Raw genomic sequence first — 19,586 nt, forward strand, 5'->3', positions numbered from 1 at the left:
TGATCTCGGCATGGTGACGCCGCACACTTCAACAACAAAGAGAAAACCAAACTAAATGTCTGAGGTTTAAATAAGACAGGTTCCTCCAAGATCCTCTCTAACGATGTTCTAATCATTTGCACCTGAGCTGGTGCACCTGATTCTAATTTTAGGTATTTGAAGTAGTGATAAATGTAGGGGTGTACTTACTTTTTCCACATGTGAAATTTGCATTTATGTTTATTTAAATTATACAATGGACTACAAAATGTAAATGTTTCATGATATTTGTTATATTATATCACCTTTATCTCTCAATATTGTTGAAATGAAGATCAAATGTATGTTGAAATATGTTGAAAAAGTCTAAATTTTACATTAGTCAGGGCCCTTAGGGATATTTTGGGGCCGTTTGGTTCAAATTCTTCCAAAAGCACCAAATTTGGCCCAGATGTTGCACATGCCATACTCTTTCGATTTTTGACGGGCGCCAAGACGGGCGCCCCCCACCCCCCGGGGGGGCCCATATTGGCGAAATACTAAATGGCCGCCACCCGGATTAGAGGAAAATCAGTTAAATAACCAAAAGGGTTGGAATCATGTATGATACCACTTTTCAGGGGTTTTCGAGGTCGAGGAATCCAATTATGATGTTATTTTGATGATTCGAGGTCAAGGTCAACCCTCAAGGTCATCTTAAAGGTCATTTTTGAGTCAAACCTGTCGGTTTTTGAGTTTTTTGTCAAGATTTACGCGAGTTTCTCAATTTTATGTTTCTGGGTTGGGTAATCGAACTCTGACCTTATTTTTGACAATTAGAGGAAATATTTACATGTCTATTTCCTAATTTTCAGGCATATGCAGTTCATCAGTCTAATTACAAAGGTATGGATTTTGATGTTTTATGAACTATATGCCATATCCTTGTGTTTAATTTTTGTGCGATCATGATCCGGGTTCATGTATACATGATTGTATACATGTCATAAATATGACGTCATAGGTCATGTGACCTGGCGGCCATATTGGATTTTATGAAAACCTTAAAAATGGATCCCTGCCTTCATTTTTCGATCGATTCATTTTGAACTTTGACCACTTATAGTATGCCATGTGATTGGATGCATATCCTAATTATGACGTCATAGGTCAGGTGACATGGCGGGATGGACCGGTATGGTCCCCGGATCATACCGCCCTTGGCGCCCGTCAAAAATCGAAAGAGTATGGCATGGGCAACATCTGCGCCAAATTTAATGCTTTTGGAAGAATTTGAACCAAAATATCCCTAAGGGCCCTGACTACATGGGGTGTACTTACTTTTTCACGTGACTGTAAGTGGGTCTTTGTGTCATCTATCTCGAGCGATGGGGCAATACCATAAATCATACCACGACTTTCTCGCAGCGATCGAAGAATGAGGCAGAAGACTCGACTGCCACCAAAAAGAGAGGCTCTCAAGGCCTTGTCACGCTGGGAAGCGGATTTACAAAGAATTAGCATGTCCCCAGATCTGAGTTTTTTTTAGCACTGATGACGTCGCCCAATTCACTCTTGGTCAGGGAAGCCATTTGGATTGGATTCCCAGAGCACAGGGGTTTAGACCCCTCTAAAGTCGAAATTATAATGGGAAATCCCCCATTCTGATCATCCTAACTAACTACGGCCTTGCCCGCAGCAGGAGTGTCGGACTCGTCACTACTATCCTGCCGGGACCTTATCCTCTTCATGCCAGAAGCACGTGGGACCCTGTTTGCTGACGGCTGAGCCTCATGCTCCTCGTTCCCAGACCTATTACCCATTATCGCCCCCCCCTCCCTCCACTCACACCTCCCGAGGGGACAGGGTCCAACCCACTGAACAACTGACTAGACGATTGGTCTCCACTCAACGTGTAACCTTCCACTAACTCGCCGTGTCAAAGATTACGTCAAAGACCTCAGCCCAAAAAAAGCAAGCCAACCGGAGCGCGTTATCAGTGCATCATTATTACATATGTATGAGCTGTACTTCCATAACAGGGCTCACCGCTATTCTGAACAATTTTACACAGAGAACTCTTGTATGTACGTAATATGTTGACCGGACCAAAGATGCCCCACTGCAGGGGAAGGTTGACGTCATTCGACCTGGAAGGCGGGAAGAGGAGCCGTTGTGCGCATGGTAAGATGGCGGCCGCAAAACAACCGGTGGTTACAAACATTTTACCTCATGAGCAGCTCCGTCAATTTTCATTTCAGCGTTTCTTTTAGACACTAATGAGAAGATACATAGACGCGAAGAAAAGTGATGGCTTGATGTCTAAATGACAGAAAACAAAAGAAAATGTTTTTATTTCAATGCTGTATTTTTTTTTAATTTCAATTTTCTCCACAGGTCGTTAAATAACAATAACAAATTCGCAACCCGCACCCGCATGCGCAAAAGCAAAAAGAGGTGGAGTTCCAGAGATCTGTCTGTGGCGGGTTTGGTCGTTGCTCCATTGGTACAACATGCCTGTGAAGAAGAAATACGGGATCGTGGTGTTCGGCGCCTCTGGCTTCACTGGCCGGTTTGTGGTCAAAGAACTTGCCCGTGCGGCAGATGAAAAACGCGGAGAATTCGCATGGGCCGTGGCGGGACGGAGCCGTGACAAACTGCAGTCCATACTGCAAGAGACGGCCCAGTCGCTCGGTGGGTCAACCGTCTGTGGTTTCATTACCCGTAACACGGATTAAATGATAAAATTAATTTATTTTTTACGTTGAAGGTTGAAAAAGGTTCGTTTTTTTCCTTGAAGTGAATATTTTTATTTCTAATTTGCTGTGATTCTGAGGTGAGGGGCGAATCTGCGACGTAATCAGTGAGGTAATTTATCTTGTCGTTTGATCTAATAATTATCTAAATAAATAAAATGAGGATTTTTTTCTTGCAAAATAAAGGTAATCCCATTATTATTATTATTATTATTGTTATTTTTTCTGGATCCATGATCGAGGTTCGTGGAAGAGCTGGAGCAGAATGGAAGGGAACAAAATGGAGAGGAGTAACCAACAGCGTAGTAGACCTATAAGTGAGGGTGAGGGCAAGGGGAGGGGGGGACAAGAAGGAAGGACACGTGGGCATGTGGGACTTCAGGGGAGAAGGACACGGGGGTGAACAAGCTGAATGAAAGAAACAGCAAGAAGAGGAAGAAGGAGTCGAAACAGAAAAGGAACAAATCAACTGACAACTAGCAAACTAAAAGAGGAGAGGATTGGGGGGATCACAATAATCTGTAAAAATGGAGTCATTTGGGGTAGACGAGATCACGTGTATGGATGGGGGATGACCCGAGGTAGTGGTGAGCATCTGTCTTGAAGTCCTGGAGGGAAGAATGGGACCGAGCAGACTGGGGAAGTTGACTTCACAGGTGAGACAAAAGAGGAACAAATGTCGGTGAGAAGTGAGCCTGGATTTATGGAGTTTAACAAGAAGAGCGTTACTGGCAGACAATGTGTGCCCTGTAGGAACTTGAGAGGGTGAAGGCAAACAAGGAGGTGCTAGATTATAAAGAGGTCACCGACGAGCCTGTGATGTGATAGTAAAAGGCCTAGACATTTGGCTTCATCGCGGGAGATCCCAATGACTGAGGGTCTTACATTCCATGGAAACGAGAAAGGTAAGGTGTGAGGCAGGAGCGCCAGCCCAAAGGGGAGAGCAGTGCTCCATCAACCTGAGAGGAGTTGTCTGTCTTCAAACCCACAGGAAGGTTATTCATTTTGGCAGTATGATGAATGTGCAAATGTCTTTCAGGGATTGGGAGGGAGTTGGTGGGTTTGATTGGGGTTCAGGTGTCAAGTTACTGCCGATTGCTGGAAAATCAAAATTTCAGGAAAACCTTGGCAAGCCACAACGATGGTTGAGACCAAATCTGGGTATGTAAAATGATTCCTCGTGCAGAAAGTGTCGCAACATCAAATGATATGCCATATGACCGATTTAATAAGTGTCGCAAATGATATGCAACGAAAGCATATGGTGCGAGCCATATATGACCGATACAGATCCCTCCGCTTTCTCCATCGATTCTCCGGTGACTGGTCACCATAATGTGCCCCGCTTTGCAGAAGGTGGCACTTCACGCGTGATCCACGAACGACCTGTTGGTGTGAATTTGTTTGTCGTGAAGGAGCCGCCACCAAGAAAACGACCATATGCTGAGACAGCGAGCTATGTAACGTGGAGTCGAGGGTTATCCAAGAAGGCTGAACCACTTGCTGCCCTGATTGACATGACCGTTACCGTGAACGTAATCCGCGAATCGACTAACGACCGGGTTCTTGCTGCTCGTTTTCAGGGCATTTTTACAGGTTGAATGGATTCATGAAGGGCATTGGCGAATGAGTTTTAATAACGTCGTGGAGTGAATTGATGACGAACAAAATGGTGCAACACTGTTTTTGTTATGAATGTCATTTCATTGAAGTGGTTTTATATGACCTTGCCCTTGTGATGCCACTACCCCCTACCTTCCATTCATTCATTTTTTTCTTTTTCTTTTTTTCTCTCTGTCTGTCTCTGTCTCTGTCTCTGTCTCTGTCTCTGTCTCTGTCTCTGTCTCTCTCTGTCTCTCTCTCTCTCTCTCTCCTGTTTTACTTCTTTAAATATTAGATCACATGTGGTGGTGAGCCATTACATATTCCACTGGGATGCAATTCTGTATTTAACCTGCTTGTTGCGTCACATGCTGAGGGGGGCAGCCGTGCTGCTGATAGTCTGTGCTCCTGCATATTTTGGCCGGAATGTATAACTTGTTCAGGGTAATGGTGATAACTTATCTACCTTTCACCAAAGACATAGTGGGATTTTTTTTTTTTTTTTTTTTTTTTTTACATCGACCAACTAATGGGACACCCAGCTTCATGTGTCCATCCAATGGAAGGTGCACGGATTTATGTATCACCTTGCATGTGAGACAGGGTGACAATTTATAGCTGGGTCGAGATTTCAAACCCAGGCTAGACAGCTCAGAGGTGAGTGTGATTGTTGTGGTTGTGGCACAACACCACAATGAATTTTGTTGTTGAGACTTCTTTACAACAGATCAATCCAACTATAAATCTTTGTGATTAAGGTCATAATGCTGCGCTGATTTCGGTCGTTTTCTAATTGACGAACCTTTGCACCTTGAGTGGAGTTGGGTTGCAGATGGTGATTTGTCACTCTTATTTGTTCGATGGGCGTCGCTGTAAAAATCAGTATTCAGTAAGATGTGCAAATTTGCCATTGCCTCACAAAAAGAAACTTGCTCTTTAGCTTCACCTGTCTGGGTGATGTCATATCAACCTCAACGAGATCCCCACACTCTTTTCATCCACACACTTCCTCCTTTCATCTGCAGGGAAGATGAACCTGGGAGAGGTGGGAGTGATTGTCTGCAACATTAATGATGATGAATCTTTGGTGAGCATGTGTGGACAAGCCAACGTTGTGCTGGACTGCGTTGGACCGGTAAGGAACTAAATCTGACGAGGTTTGTATGGCATTATCGTCCATGTTCTTCGGGTTTTGAACATGCCGTTCGTATTTCTGGATTCTCGAACCACCCAGGTGGCTAACGGCGGACTCGTGCTTGAGGTATATATTAGCAGGAATAACAGATGGAACAGGTAGACGTCCTTTTGCTGTTGAAGGTTCAGGAATGGGTGGTTCTTTCCAGGCCCTTTACCTCCAGGTTTTATCTTCATATTTGTACTTTGCCCAACTCTTTGGTGACACCACCCACCACCAAACTATATCCTCATAATCGCAAAATGCAAACATAGCATGATTTGCTGTCATCACAACTCGTCATTCATGAAGCTGGGATCCAATCCAAGGTCCACATCTGTGTTGCTTTGTTCATTGTCTACACGTGTCTTGTAATTCCTATAAAGCCACACTACAAACAGCAATAACAGGCATTTTAAGGCCATTTTCCCTGCTAGAGCGGGGGTTAGACTTGCTGTTGCCATTAGCTATTGCCATAAAATTGCCTTCCCCTGCAGGTGTTGCCGTCCCATGACAATCTTCTCCATTTTGCCCTATTTTCTGCATCTCCCCTTGTTAACCCCCTTGCCCGTATTTCTTCTTCCACCACCTTTAGCCAAGTCTTTCTCGGTCTTCCCCGTCCTCTACTTCCTTCTACATTCATTTCCATCACTCTTCTCAACCAGTCACTTTCATCCTTCCTCAACACATGACCAAACCATCTCAACCTGTTTCTCTTCATAGTATCCATCACAGGCTCTATTCCCATCATCTTTCGCAATTCATCATTTGTTTTCCTTTCTCTCAACGATACTCCACACATCCACCGAACCATTCGCATTTCCACCCTTTCCAGCCTTCGTTGCTGCTCTACGTTCATTACCCATGTCTCGCTCCCATAAATCATAACACTTCTCACACATGCAGCATACACCTTTCCCTTCAGCTTCAACGACACTCCCCTCCTCGTCAGCACGCCACTCAGTTCCCGAAACTTCTTCCATGCACATCTCATTCTAGCAACTGTTGCCGAGTCTGAACCACCTTCTCCATTCAGCATGTCTCCGAGGTAGCAAAATGTTTTCACACCTTCCAGCTTCACGCCGTCTCCAAGATCCAACTCAACATTTCCTCCATCTGCAGCTCCCTCTGTGCACACCTTACACTTGAATGTAGCTGCCACACTGGTTAATGACCCTCTCAATCCACTACATTTTTTATGAACCCACTCGGCGCACATTGTACATTGAATGGAATTCACTCCAACACCCTTCCTGCACACAGCACACGGCCACTTTCCAGTTCTTTCCACCTCACCACATGCTTTACCACTTGCCATCACCTTCATCTTTCTTATATTCACCTTCAGACCTTTCGCCTCCATACATTCCTTCCACTTGTTCATCTCCTTCAGTCCATCCATACTCTCCCCAATCAACACCAGATCATCTGCATACAACAACTCCCACGGCAAACCGTCCTTTATGTTCCGAGCCAGCACCTCCATCACAGCTACAAATAGTAGTGGACTTTGTACCGACCCCTGATGCACTCCCACCTTCACCTCAAACTCACCACTGTTCCCGTCCTTCATCCTTACAGCTGTGCGCTCTCTCTCATACATTGCCATCACTACTCTGATCAACCATTCCTCCACTCCTAACTTCCTGAAATGCCCATGTCACTACTTTACGTGGAACACTATAGAATGCTTTCTCCAGCTCAACAAACCCAAGAAACAACTTCTTCCTCTTCTCCATGTACTTCTCCTGCAACTGCCTCACAATAAAAAGCACGTCTGTCATTCCTTTTCCTGGCATAAATCCAAACTGCACCCTTTCCAATACCTTCATTCCATGCTCTAATAACTTTATCGCTCTTTTGAGCCACAGTCCAGAGGGTCACCTTTCCCCTTGTATAGCGGGATGAGGGTACTCGGTTCCCATTCCACTGGAATGCGGCCTTCTTTCACCACCAGATTACAGATCTTTGTCATTCTCTTTACACCCCAACTTCCCTCTGCCTTAAACATATCCCCCACAACTCCCGTCGGCCCTCCCGCTTTTCTACTCTTCATTGCTTTTATCGCTTCCTCAACTTCCTTCTCGGTTATCTTCTCTGCCGGTCCTAAAACTGGGTTACTCTCTATGTTGCCGTCCCATTCATTCTCTGCATTCAACAGCATTTCCATATATCTCTTCCATCTTCCTTTAATTCATCTGAGTCCCCAACGATTTGTCCCACTTCATCTTTCAAGTAACTCACCCCCATCACATCGCACCTCTCTTTCGCTATCTGCTTGGCAATCCTGAATCCTGCTCTCTCACCCTCTTCTGAATCCAAGCGTTCTCCGAACATTTTCCTATATGCTTCCTGCGCCTTTGCTACCTCTTTCTTTGCAGCCTTCTTGGCTGCCTTATAACTTTCATGCTCTGCCTCTTCTGCCCCCGTACCCTTCGCCTTCTGCCACTCCTTGAACTTCTTCCTCTTCTCGTCAATCCTCTTTCCAACTTCATCATCCCACCACCATGTTTCCGAGTGCCTCGGTGGTCCTTTTGTCCATCCACATACCTCACCAACGGCTCCCACAGACTATCTTTCATTGACATCCACCCACTTTCAAGCTCAACCACATCATTCTCTACCGTACTCAGCCTCTCTTTTAATGCCTCCCTCACTGTCACCTCTTTCAACCTCCACACCTTCATTCTCGGTTGGTACTTCACCCGCCGAGCTCTCCTCGCACTCTCGCCCTTTTGAGTAGAAGGCGAATGGGGGTTCCCGGACACATAAAATTTAACATTGAAGTCAATGGGGAAAATTAAGGAAACTTATTGACTAGCACTCTAGCTTTCAAAAAATTGCACCCCCTTTCCTCCCTCCCCCATTTTTCATTGTACTTATACAGAGACCCAAAAAATACTTTTCATTTTTAGGTAATAGCTTAATTTTCTTAAAAGCAGAATCACAATCTAAAATATTGATAAATATTACATTAGAATTTAACTCTCGGTTTAGGTATCGCGTTGAGCCAATAAGAAATGATAAACTTCTCTTAATGATCTCATCCTACCTAGGCTAGTGGCCAAATTAAAAAAGCGGCCTAAAATGTGAGAAACCCCTACCCACGGTAGAACAAGTCACAACCTATTTTTTCTTGAAGAGGGATGTTTGGGGAGTTAGAAAATCATGGTTGTGAACCTGAGATCATTGCACAACATTTTGAAAATCACGTTTACATATGTACCACTGCAGACTGCAAAAATGGATTTAATCGCCACAGATTTTGGCTCATATATTTGTTAATACTGGTGCTACAAACACAAATTTGGTACCAAAATGTGCGGAATGATGACATATATATATATATATATATATATATATATATATATATATATATATATATATATATATATATGTGTAAAAACCATTTGTGATGTAACAAAGGCTTTTGTGTGACCTGCAGGCAAAAATAGTGGAATTTTGCGCAATAAATCAGCTTCGGGTTTACCAATAAATATCAACTAAACAATTAATTTCTTCATAAGTATTTGAGTTGTATTACTACATATTACATCAAAATAACCCTCTATCATTCTCCTTTTTAGAAATATAACTCATAAAGATAAATCAGTTGAATTAATAGAGTTATTACCGAAACCATATGTCACCCACCCTAAAAGTAACCGACATTGATTAATTTATAATACATGTATATGCATTAACCAAACAAGAATGATTTTAAATCCAGTTGCAGAAAATCAATTTTGAGCTTGATTGCCTTTTTCTAAAACTACTGATATATACTTATCTTTAATTATTTCATTTCAGATGCTTGTGCTGACAATTGATCTGCAATTATGGATCTGGAACCACCTGTTGTGAAGCGTCGTAAAATTGACACTGACCACTGCATCATATGCTTTAAACCCCTCAACCCTAAAAAGCAAGAAGTTGTAAAGAACCCAACATACCCTGGTGCCGAGCTGCAGACAGAGGAAATTATGCCAAATATTTGCCAGGATATTTGAATGATATGCTATCACTTCGGGAATTGCACCCAAAATCCTATCAATATCTGCAGGAAGGTGGATTTGTGGTCCGTAGGTCTTTGCGCCGGTTCAATGCTGTTGCTAGTGACCAAGCACTTGAACAAACAATTAACCGTGAGGGGAAGAGCCAGGGAGGTGTCATCGGGTTTACCTTGAGGAAAGGTGCCCTTACCAGATGGATGGTCACTCGACATGTCACAGCACAATATACAGAGGCTTTTAAAGAACTCTGTGATGGGGACACTGAAGTAGCTTCCACAAACCACGCTGAGCATGGAAAGACGAGGATGGTAAGGGATGAACAAGATGTTACCAAGATCACGGAATTTGTATCAAACGCACAAAATCCGTTTGACCCTACGTGTACTGTACCTGACAAATTGGTCAACATCGCCACAGGCCAGGTTGCTTCACAAGAAGTATCAAATGGACTTGGACATTTCTTAACAGACGCCCAGAAATGCAACAAAAGTTTTATCGAAAAGCGACTTCTTGCTGACCAAACCAAGAGTTTCTGGGAAACAGACTCACGAACAAAGACACCAACGTTTGCGGACATGTCAAAACCCATGAAAACCAACAAACTAGATAAATTGATGGTGGATTCAGAAGTACTTTTCCGGCGGCTGCTTGCTGTCTCAAAGAAACGCGATGTCAGTCTGGAACAAGTCCTGACACATGAACTGGCTCCTGTGCCACCGTCCCTCTTCAACAATGATGGGACAATGCGAAAAACCAACAAGGCGGATCTGGCAAAGAAGTTAGAAGCTAATTGCGAGGAAGTCCAGGTGCTCGAACCCTCTGACCAACATGATACTGCTTATGTCATTGATGGGATGGCACTACTTCAGGCACTTGATGAAGCCCAGTTTGACACATTTGACGATCTCAGACGTACCATAATGCAGAAGATTCAGTCACTGCTTGCTAGTAACCAAGGTGTGACATCAGTTACATTGGTTTTTGACAGGTATGATGTACCACTCTCTATCAAGCAGCTGGAAAGAGAACGTCGCACTGGTGGAGAGTCAACACCCAGATATGTCATCGATGGACAACGCACAGTTCCAAACTACAGGAAGTTCCTGAAGAACACCACAAACAAATCAGCGCTTGCCGATTTCCTCTGCAGTTACTTGACAGTAGCCGCCCAATTGCAGCTTGAGGAAAACCAATCTGTCACACTGGCAGGAGGCTTTAACGATGGCCTGCTAGTTAAAGTTGTGGATCATAGAGGCATCCGGGAACTACCTGAATTGTTCAGCACACATGAGGAGGCTGACACACTGCTCCTGCTACATGCTATCCATCTCGCCAGAGCACACTCAAGGGTCATTGTACGATGTGATGACACTGACGTGTTGGTCCTACTCATCTATTACTGTGGGAAAGGCATGTTTGGGGACACCAAAGTGTACATGAATGCAGGTCACTGTACAAAAACAACGAATCATCAGAGATTCATTCCTGTCAACAGAATAACGGACGACATCGGTCAGGATACGTCAAGTTGCTTGCCAGCATCACATGCTATAAGTGGCTGTGACACAACCTCCTCGCTGTTCAAAGTCGGGAAACGCACTGCATATTCGAAACTCAAGCAAAACATTGCACACTTGGCACCACTGTCACGGTTAGGCCAAACCAGAGATACAACCAATGTCGTCAGCACTGCCACAAAATATGCTCTGTCGTTGTATGGTTCAAAGTCAAGTCACACACTCGACCAACTTCGTTATGTTTATGCCTGCACAAGTGACAAACCAGCATCTCTCTTCCCACCAACAGACGATGCTTTCGAACAACATCTGAAGCGAGCAAATTACCAGATGGCGATATGGACCCACAGCCATGTAGCGAAGCCTTTACTTTGGAACCCCGATGGTAATGGATGGCAGGTCAGAGACAACAAACTTGAGCCTGTCAGACGCGGCTTAGATGTTATTTACCGAGCGGTTTGGTATGACCACGTCTGCACAGGTTACCCGATTATACCCGAACGTTGACTAATCGCGCTACGCTAGGTCAATGAAGGAAAAGACACACGGCTGGGATTAAAATGACACGACACCAGGGATACGGTTCTCAAGACCTCCGGAGGAGGTTATATTCGTTCGGAAGGTTAGATTACAACTACAAGAGGGACAGCAAAGGAAGATAGGCACTTAGACACAATCTTATATTAACCCGACAGACCACAGATAAACAGGACAAAACTGACTCACACGGGGATTGATGGCAAGGAAAGCGGGTATTCGATGGCCAGCACAAGGTGCACCTTGTGCTCAGGGACAGGATAGCGCGGCCCAAAAGATGCAGGAGGTCTCTCAGCGCTCGGAGGTGGCTCTCTTGTCTTCTCAAGCTCGGGGCGCATCTCCCGTCACGTCCGGTACGTGGCTGCGTATATCCGGCGGGGAGTGACACGCCCTCGGCTCGTTAGCTCCGCCCCAGATGGAATCGGCTCGTTGCTTCTCATTGGGTGCGTGCGGGGGGGTTACCGGCTCCACCCTTGACGAGGGGCTGACAAGGAGCCCCTTCGTGGTAACCCCGTGGAGCGCATGGTCATGGCGGCTAACCGAGCTGGTGGGAGGACGCACACTCCCCCCGCGCGCCGTGGTTGTAGTTGTTGTTGTAGCTGTAGTTGTTGTTGTTGTTGTTGTTGTTTGGGGAAGAAGATGGAAGGAGGTATGGGAAGGTCCTAAACTCACTACTGGTGCCATATAATCACATTCTGGTGCAACGAAGAGTCAGAATTAATGGAAAGGAGTCCTTAACTGACATAGACTAAGAATAACTAGCAAGATGTCCGAAAGTTGTCTACGTGTGATGCGGTGGACCTGGGCACGACATTTAATGGGGGAAAAAAGGGGAAGGTCGGTTCTACAGAGTGTTATTTACAGGCAATGGGACTAGGGAATGGGGGATTGGGGATAGTTGGGGAGTATTGGGGAAATAGGGGAGTATTTACAAGCGGATATTGAGGCCAAATGCCATATCCGCAACATTGCACCCTTCTCTACCCTCGGGGCGTCCCGACCCGATAAATTTTTACCTATTTTAGTGTGGCACTCAGATGTAGTTCCCTCTACTATTAACTCTACCCTGAGTGCGACAGTTTTACAGATATTCACAAATGAGTAAATATGTCCCCCTGCGACGTTGCACCCTTCTCCTCACAGAAACACGCCCACAGGATAACCGAATCGCGGAAAGAATTCGCAAACTAAACATACAGCCGGTAGGGAGCATTATTTACAAGACTACGCTGATATTTACACTACGATCCAGGACCTGTTTTTGGAGGGACACATGCAGATGTTATGCATAGAGAGAGCACGCATGCCAGCATCGATACACCAACCCACGAGTGCTCTGTGGCCTACGGCCTTTAATAACGTGCAGAGCACCCTTTCCCAGCACGAAAAGCACCACCCCATCATGTACAGTCAGCACCATCCGGTGCACCAATAAAGTGTCTATAAATCACCGGTGGTGTCGCAGCCGGCCGATGTTCTGCCGCTGGTCTTGCCTTCATGTGGTGCACTTGGCCTTCTTACTTCTTTAAAAAATCAAGAAAGGCGCCAACCGCGTCCATTTCTGTATTGTGGCCGTCAGGGGGCCAACTATAAGTGGTTCACCTTGTATGGCATAGGTGCCACGTTGACCCATAGGTCCATCCACGGGTGGTGCTTGGCCGCATAAGAACCGCGGTCCATGGTGGGTGGCCACAAACATTGCGGTCCATATGGTGTATCGATCCAGGCAGCAAACAGCGAAAGTGCAGGCCCACAACTGCGAAGCCAGCACCTCTCTCTCCTCTCTCTCTACCCCAAAGCCAGATCCTCGGAGGTGGGAGACAAAAGAAGAAGACAAGTGAGTAAGGTGGTAAGGGCGCAAAAGTGCACGCAATATAAGATGATGCACACTGGGGGCACATGGGAACCAGGTGAGACAGGTACGTTCCTATCGTACGCCCCCCCCCCCCCAACCAGGTAACCTACATGGCCCCTCCCTTACCCCTTACTGTATCCACACAACACAACACTACCCATAAACATCTACTTTACAAATCAACAAACATCCCTACTGTCTTCCCCGTTCCTCCCATAAACCAAATTCGTCTTCTCTCCCTCCTAACCAATCAAATTTGCCATTTTCAACTCTCATCAAAATTTGCCATCTCCAACTCAACATCAAAATTTGCCATTACCAATTCATCATCAGTCCCTCCTAGGGAGGGAGAGATGGAATCACCCCAATGTCTCATCCACGTCGTGATGCGTCTCACAAATCCACACAGCAATTCTCATTTCCTGCAACACAAACAAAGAAAACACAGGTGTGGAGTCATCATCATCACCACAGGTAAGTGGCTGCGTATGGTGCGACAGGTTCATCAATCCTAACTATTTCCTAAATGACTTTAACAACTTTACACTACCCGGGGTCTTTCTCCGGCCAAACCATTGGCCCTCTTACACTATGGGTTCTAAAAACCAATTCCCATTGGCCAAACTGTGGTGCTTTTCAATTTGGGGTCTCACTCCCCCGATTCATCTCTCGGTGCCCTCGCACAATTTCAGGGCTGCGACGTGTACCTCTCCCAGCGGGTCTACCCACCTGCACACCTCCACCACTGCAGTTGCCTCCGAGCTTACCTGCTCCTTACCCTAACCTAACTACCTGGGGAAGGCCCTCTGGCGCTCTCCCCACTCGGTGCCCTCCCTGGCACTGGGCTACCCGATCCACACCCGGGATCCTCAGGCACCCACTCACAACTACCGGCTCCCAGAGCCCACCTGCGGCCTCACCTGGCCGACATCCTCACAGTGGTGGAGTGCCCAACCAACTACACACACTAACAGGCTACACGCCCAGCCATTTCCACAACACTAATGCACCCATTCACAACACCATTCTGCAACCGCACCACAGATGCCAATATCCTACCACAATTTACCTGGACCCTCTACCTAACACTTACACTACCCGCCCCGGGTACTCGTGAAAGGGGTCCACTCTTCCCCATCCACACCTTCGCACCATGCACACCACTCCGTACCACTTACTCCAACTCTCTCCACACACCTGTACTTGCACACCTGTGCTCTCACACCTGGTGCCACCTGCACCCTTCTCTCCCCAAGCGCATTCGCGCTGATCCACAACACTCACTACTCATACACTGCTCCACACACCTGTCCAGTTGCACACCTGTGCAATCACACCTGTTCAATTCTCACACACACGGCATCATCTCAGCTATCTACTCCCTTCTGAAACTTGCGCTTCCCAGTCGTCCCTTTAAACTATTGCGCTCCCACGTCATTATCATCCATACTAATCTACCTGCGTCCCCACTACAGGTATCAGTCACTAACTAAACTTAACGTTACCTAATGTCATCTTCTAGGGCCCTATCAATATAACCTAACCCACCCGGGCTAGTTTTCACTGCCATACACCCCATAAGCTATTGCTCCTTTGCCCCCATATGGGAAGGGTGGCAGGGATGCCCCCCTTACCCATCGGGCCCATCGCTCACTACCAATTTTGCACATCAAATTTCAACAAATCAAAAATTTGGCCAATCACTGCCCATCATCTGCCAATCACTACTGCCAATCCCTTGCCAATCATCAAATTTTGTTTTTCTCTAATTTTGGGTCCAAAACACTAACCTCATCACCCAGTCTACTCACTAATGCCTCTCGGTGCGCCAATTCCTGTCCAAAGCCCGGCTTCGTAAAGCCAAGCCATGAATGCGGGTTGTTCTGTGCCAGCGGCTGGATGCGTCCGGCACTCGGTGCAGGAACGGGGGCTTACCCGGGCCGAGATCCCACGCACCATCTCGGCGTGGAGCCATCCCATGGCTCGATCTCGACCTGCCGGAATGCCTCAACAGAAAGTGGTCGCCATGACGACCCTTCCTATCCAGCCGCCCGCTCCGCCTAGTGGAGCCCGGACGCGGCCGTTCAGAGTGAGGCCCAGCACGCACCGAGGGCCCGATTCGGCTATAAGTCGTTCTAAACTCTACCCCGTCTAACGTCGATGCTTCACCTGGACGCTTACACCCCGCAGCCCGTTCCTTGCTCACACATCCAGCCGTTTCCATTCTCCTCGTACCTTTCCTTACACACCCAGGTACACCCATTCCACTCACAGCCTTGGTCACACACCTGACCACCGAGCATCTTGGCACACATTCTCCGCTCGCACACCTCACCAATACACCTCTTCGCACCCCCTCCTCGGTCACCTCCTCTGTGACAATCACAGGTGTGCTCTCATTCGCACACCCAACCACGTGCCTCACCACCAACTCCAGCGTGCATTCCCACTCATGCTCTACCATTCCAGGTGTGCATCCTTCCATCCCAGGTGTACATCCTCGCTCACCTGTCACACCCAACTCACGCTCCTTGTCACTCTCACTACTCTCACCACCACTCTTGACAACGCACTCACCCTTACTCTTGACAGCGCACTCTTTCCCCATGCACCTGTCCGTTACACACCTTTCTCGCGCACACTCTCCCGTTACACCCTCTGTAACACTCACCACACCGCGCTTCCATGTGCTCCCTCGCACACGCGCTACGACCGACTCACTCTCGCCAGCACCCTCGCTACTCCTTGGCACGCACTTTTTCCTCACACACCCCAGAGTCGGACTTTCTTGCACACCTCCTTTTTCGCACACCAGACCTGTCGCACACTTCACCCACGGCCTCTCACGAACACCCGGGTCTATCTCGACCCCCAAGCTTCTTAAATCCCCTGGCGCATCATACGCACGACCATATTGGTCACCACTTACACCGGGTCCTCTTCCTCTTCGCTTCTCCTCCATCACCTGCGAATCCCTCATCCGGTTAATGAGCACATCATCACGATCCGAACACAGACTTTGGACCAATTCTTTTATCTCCTCTTTTATCTCCTTCTTATCCTCTCTCCGTCGCTTCTTAATTTCGCTCACCCCTTCTTCTAATTTCTGCTTCACCTCTTTTATTCCCCGGTACGTCTCCTCAAGCTCGTCCTCCAAGGCTACCTTGACCGTTTCCATGTGCGTCCTCACCTGCCGGTCCTTCGTCTCCATTACCTCTACCACCTCGTCCAACCTCGTTGTCAGTCCCTCACGTACCATCTGACATTCCCTCTTCGTCGCCACCAAGTCATTTTTTAGGTCATTTTGTGTCGCTTTTAACCCTCCTATTACCGCAGTGTTCCTTTGTACCTGCTCCACTAACTCCGTCTGTCCCACCGTCAGCTGCTCCACCTCCTGCGTCAGGTCCTCTATGCCCCCTTGTAACTTTACAGTCCCCTTTCTCATCTCCTTCTCCATGTGCTCCTTACAGTGCCTCACCTCCTCGCGCACTCCTCCGACCTCCTCACTCACTCCTCCTCTGATCTCCTCTCCCATCACTTGCATCTCCTGCCCAGATGCCACCCTCATCTGCTCCATTTCCTCCCTGTGAGCATCCAGTTTAGTTTCTACCCCCATTCTGACCCCCTCTATCTGCTGACCCATTTGGTTAACTTCCCTTTCCGCTTGGTCCCTCATGTCCCTCAATTTGCCTTCCATCCTGTTTTCTAACCCCTCTAACCCTTTTTGCATCCCTTCCATTTGATTCTCTTGAGCGGCCATTCTGTTTTCTACCCCCATTAACCCATTTTTTACCTCTTTTATCCCGTTGTCTAACCCCTCACCGGTACCCCTCGCTTCGTCCCTCATTACCCCCATTTCGTTTCCCATTACCCCCATTTGGTTTCCCATTACCCCCAATTGCTCACTCTGAGCCCTCGCTTCGTCCCTCATTACCCCCATTTGGCCCTCCAATCGCTCACTATCAGCCCTCATTTGCTCACTAGTCTGGGCCATAAGGGCCTTCATTTGTATAAAAAAAAGGTTCCAATCCACCAGCGTCACTGCTACGGTCGCGGGCGTGGACGCCGTGGCCACCTCGTGCGTGACAACGCTATTTTGCGACCCTGCCGCCCTCACTGCTTCGCTCTCCTCGCGTCCCTCAATTTGGTCCTGGACCGACCCTGCCTCACTCTCCACTACCGGACCCCAGCTGTCTTGGTCTGCCATAGCGCGACTTTCAAAATTCGGGTTTTTATTTTCGTATAACAAATTCAAATTTCGCCGTTATAATTTCGCGCGGGAAACGCGCTCCGAATCGTCGATTCTACTACAAATTTGGGCCTAATAAATTTAGTCCCGGGTCCGAATTCCACTCCTCGACACCAATTGTTACAGACGCGGCTTAGATGTTATTTACCGAGCGGTTTGGTATGACCACGTCTGCACAGGTTACCCGATTATACCCGAACGTTGACTAATCGCGCTACGCTAGGTCAATGAAGGAAAAGACACACGGCTGGGATTAAAATGACACGACACCAGGGATACGGTTCTCAAGACCTCCGGAGGAGGTTATATTCGTTCGGAAGGTTAGATTACAACTACAAGAGGGACAGCAAAGGAAGATAGGCACTTAGACACAATCTTATATTAACCCGACAGACCACAGATAAACAGGACAAAACTGACTCACACGGGGATTGATGGCAAGGAAAGCGGGTATTCGATGGCCATCACAAGGTGCACCTTGTGCTCAGGGACAGGATAGCGCGGCCCAAAAGATGCAGGAGGTCTCTCAGCGCTCGGAGGTGGCTCTCTTGTCTTCTCAAGCTCGGGGCGCATCTCCCGTCACGTCCGGTACGTGGCCGCGTATATCCGGCGGGGAGTGACACGCCCTCGGCTCGTTAGCTCCGCCCCAGATGGAATCGGCTCGTTGCTTCTCATTGGGTGCGTGCGGGGGGGTTACCGGCTCCACCCTTGACGAGGGGCTGACAAGGAGCCCCTTCGTGGTAACCCCGTGGAGCGCATGGTCATGGCGGCTAACCGAGCTGGTGGGAGGACGCACACTCCCCCCGCGCGCCGTGGTTGTAGTTGTTGTTGTAGCTGTAGTTGTTGTTGTTGTTGTTGTTGTTGTTTGGGGAAGAAGATGGAAGGAGGTATGGGAAGGTCCTAAACTCACTACTGGTGCCATATAATCACATTCTGGTGCAACGAAGAGTCAGATTAATGGAAAGGAGTCCTTAACTGACATAGACTAAGAATAACTAGCAAGATGTCCGAAAGTTGTCTACGTGTGATGCGGTGGACCTGGGCACGACATTTAATGGGGGAAAAAGGGGAAGGTCGGTTCTACAGAGTGTTATTTACAGGCAATGGGACTAGGGAATGGGGGATTGGGGATAGTTGGGGAGTATTGGGGAAATAGGGGAGTATTTACAAGCGGATATTGAGGCCAAATGCCATATCCGCAACAATATGCTCTGTCGTTGTATGGTTCAAAGTCAAGTCACACACTCGACCAACTTCGTTATGTTTATGCCTGCACAAGTGACAAACCAGCATCTCTCTTCCCACCAACAGACGATGCTTTCGAACAACATCTGAAGCGAGCAAATTACCAGATGGCGATATGGACCCACAGCCATGTAGCGAAGCCTTTACTTTGGAACCCCGATGGTAATGGATGGCAGGTCAGAGACAACAAACTTGAGCCTGTCATGTTCCAAAAGGATGCAGCCCCAAGGGAGGTTCGAGATCTCACGCATCTCTACTGTACCGACGATGACTGTAGGCAGAGCAGAACATGTCATTGTATCTCTGCAGGACTGACCTGCACTGAATTCTGCTCGTGTAGTGCAGACGATTGTCCAAATGTTGATGATTCTGTTGTCTTTGACGACAGCACTGATGAAGAGCGTGACTGAACTTTAAAATGTATTACATGTATTACTTCATGTAATAGATGTACATAAGTTACAGTGCATGTTATGAATTCATTATCGTCATATGTGAAATAGCTTATATCAACATGATGTCTATAAAAGTCACTTTCACAATTGTGTCAGAATCTTAAGTCAATTCTTCATGTTGCATATCTGCTTCGGGATTTCTATCGGTCAGCATTAGTGCGGCGACATAGGATTTCAGTTATAACTATATCATTTCAGTGACAATTATATCATTAGATATATTTT

The 19,586-nt window shown here is 47.1% G+C and overlaps 1 protein-coding gene across 2 annotated transcripts in view; it reads left to right on the forward strand.

The window, feature by feature from the left end:
• Positions 1–1,822: 1,822 nt before the first annotated feature.
• The window catches only part of SCCPDH (saccharopine dehydrogenase (putative)), a 77,745-nt gene continuing 59,981 nt past the window's right edge, over positions 1,823–19,586 (forward strand). The window contains exons 1-3 of one of the 2 annotated variants that reach the window (XM_068130782.2): positions 1,823–2,142; positions 2,356–2,652; positions 5,342–5,451. In XM_068130782.2, the coding sequence (XP_067986883.1) occupies positions 2,472–2,652; positions 5,342–5,451 (291 nt within the window). In that variant the 5' untranslated portion in view covers positions 1,823–2,142; positions 2,356–2,471. Of the gene's footprint in view, positions 2,143–2,355; positions 2,653–5,341; positions 5,452–19,586 lie in introns of those variants that run through there. The other variant, XM_068130781.2, reaches the window with a different exon arrangement.

The sequence above is a fragment of the Myxine glutinosa genome, chromosome 11 (genome assembly GCF_964187855.1).
Source record: "Myxine glutinosa chromosome 11, kmMyxGlut1.1, whole genome shotgun sequence".
Classification (NCBI taxonomy): domain Eukaryota; kingdom Metazoa; phylum Chordata; class Myxini; order Myxiniformes; family Myxinidae; genus Myxine; species Myxine glutinosa.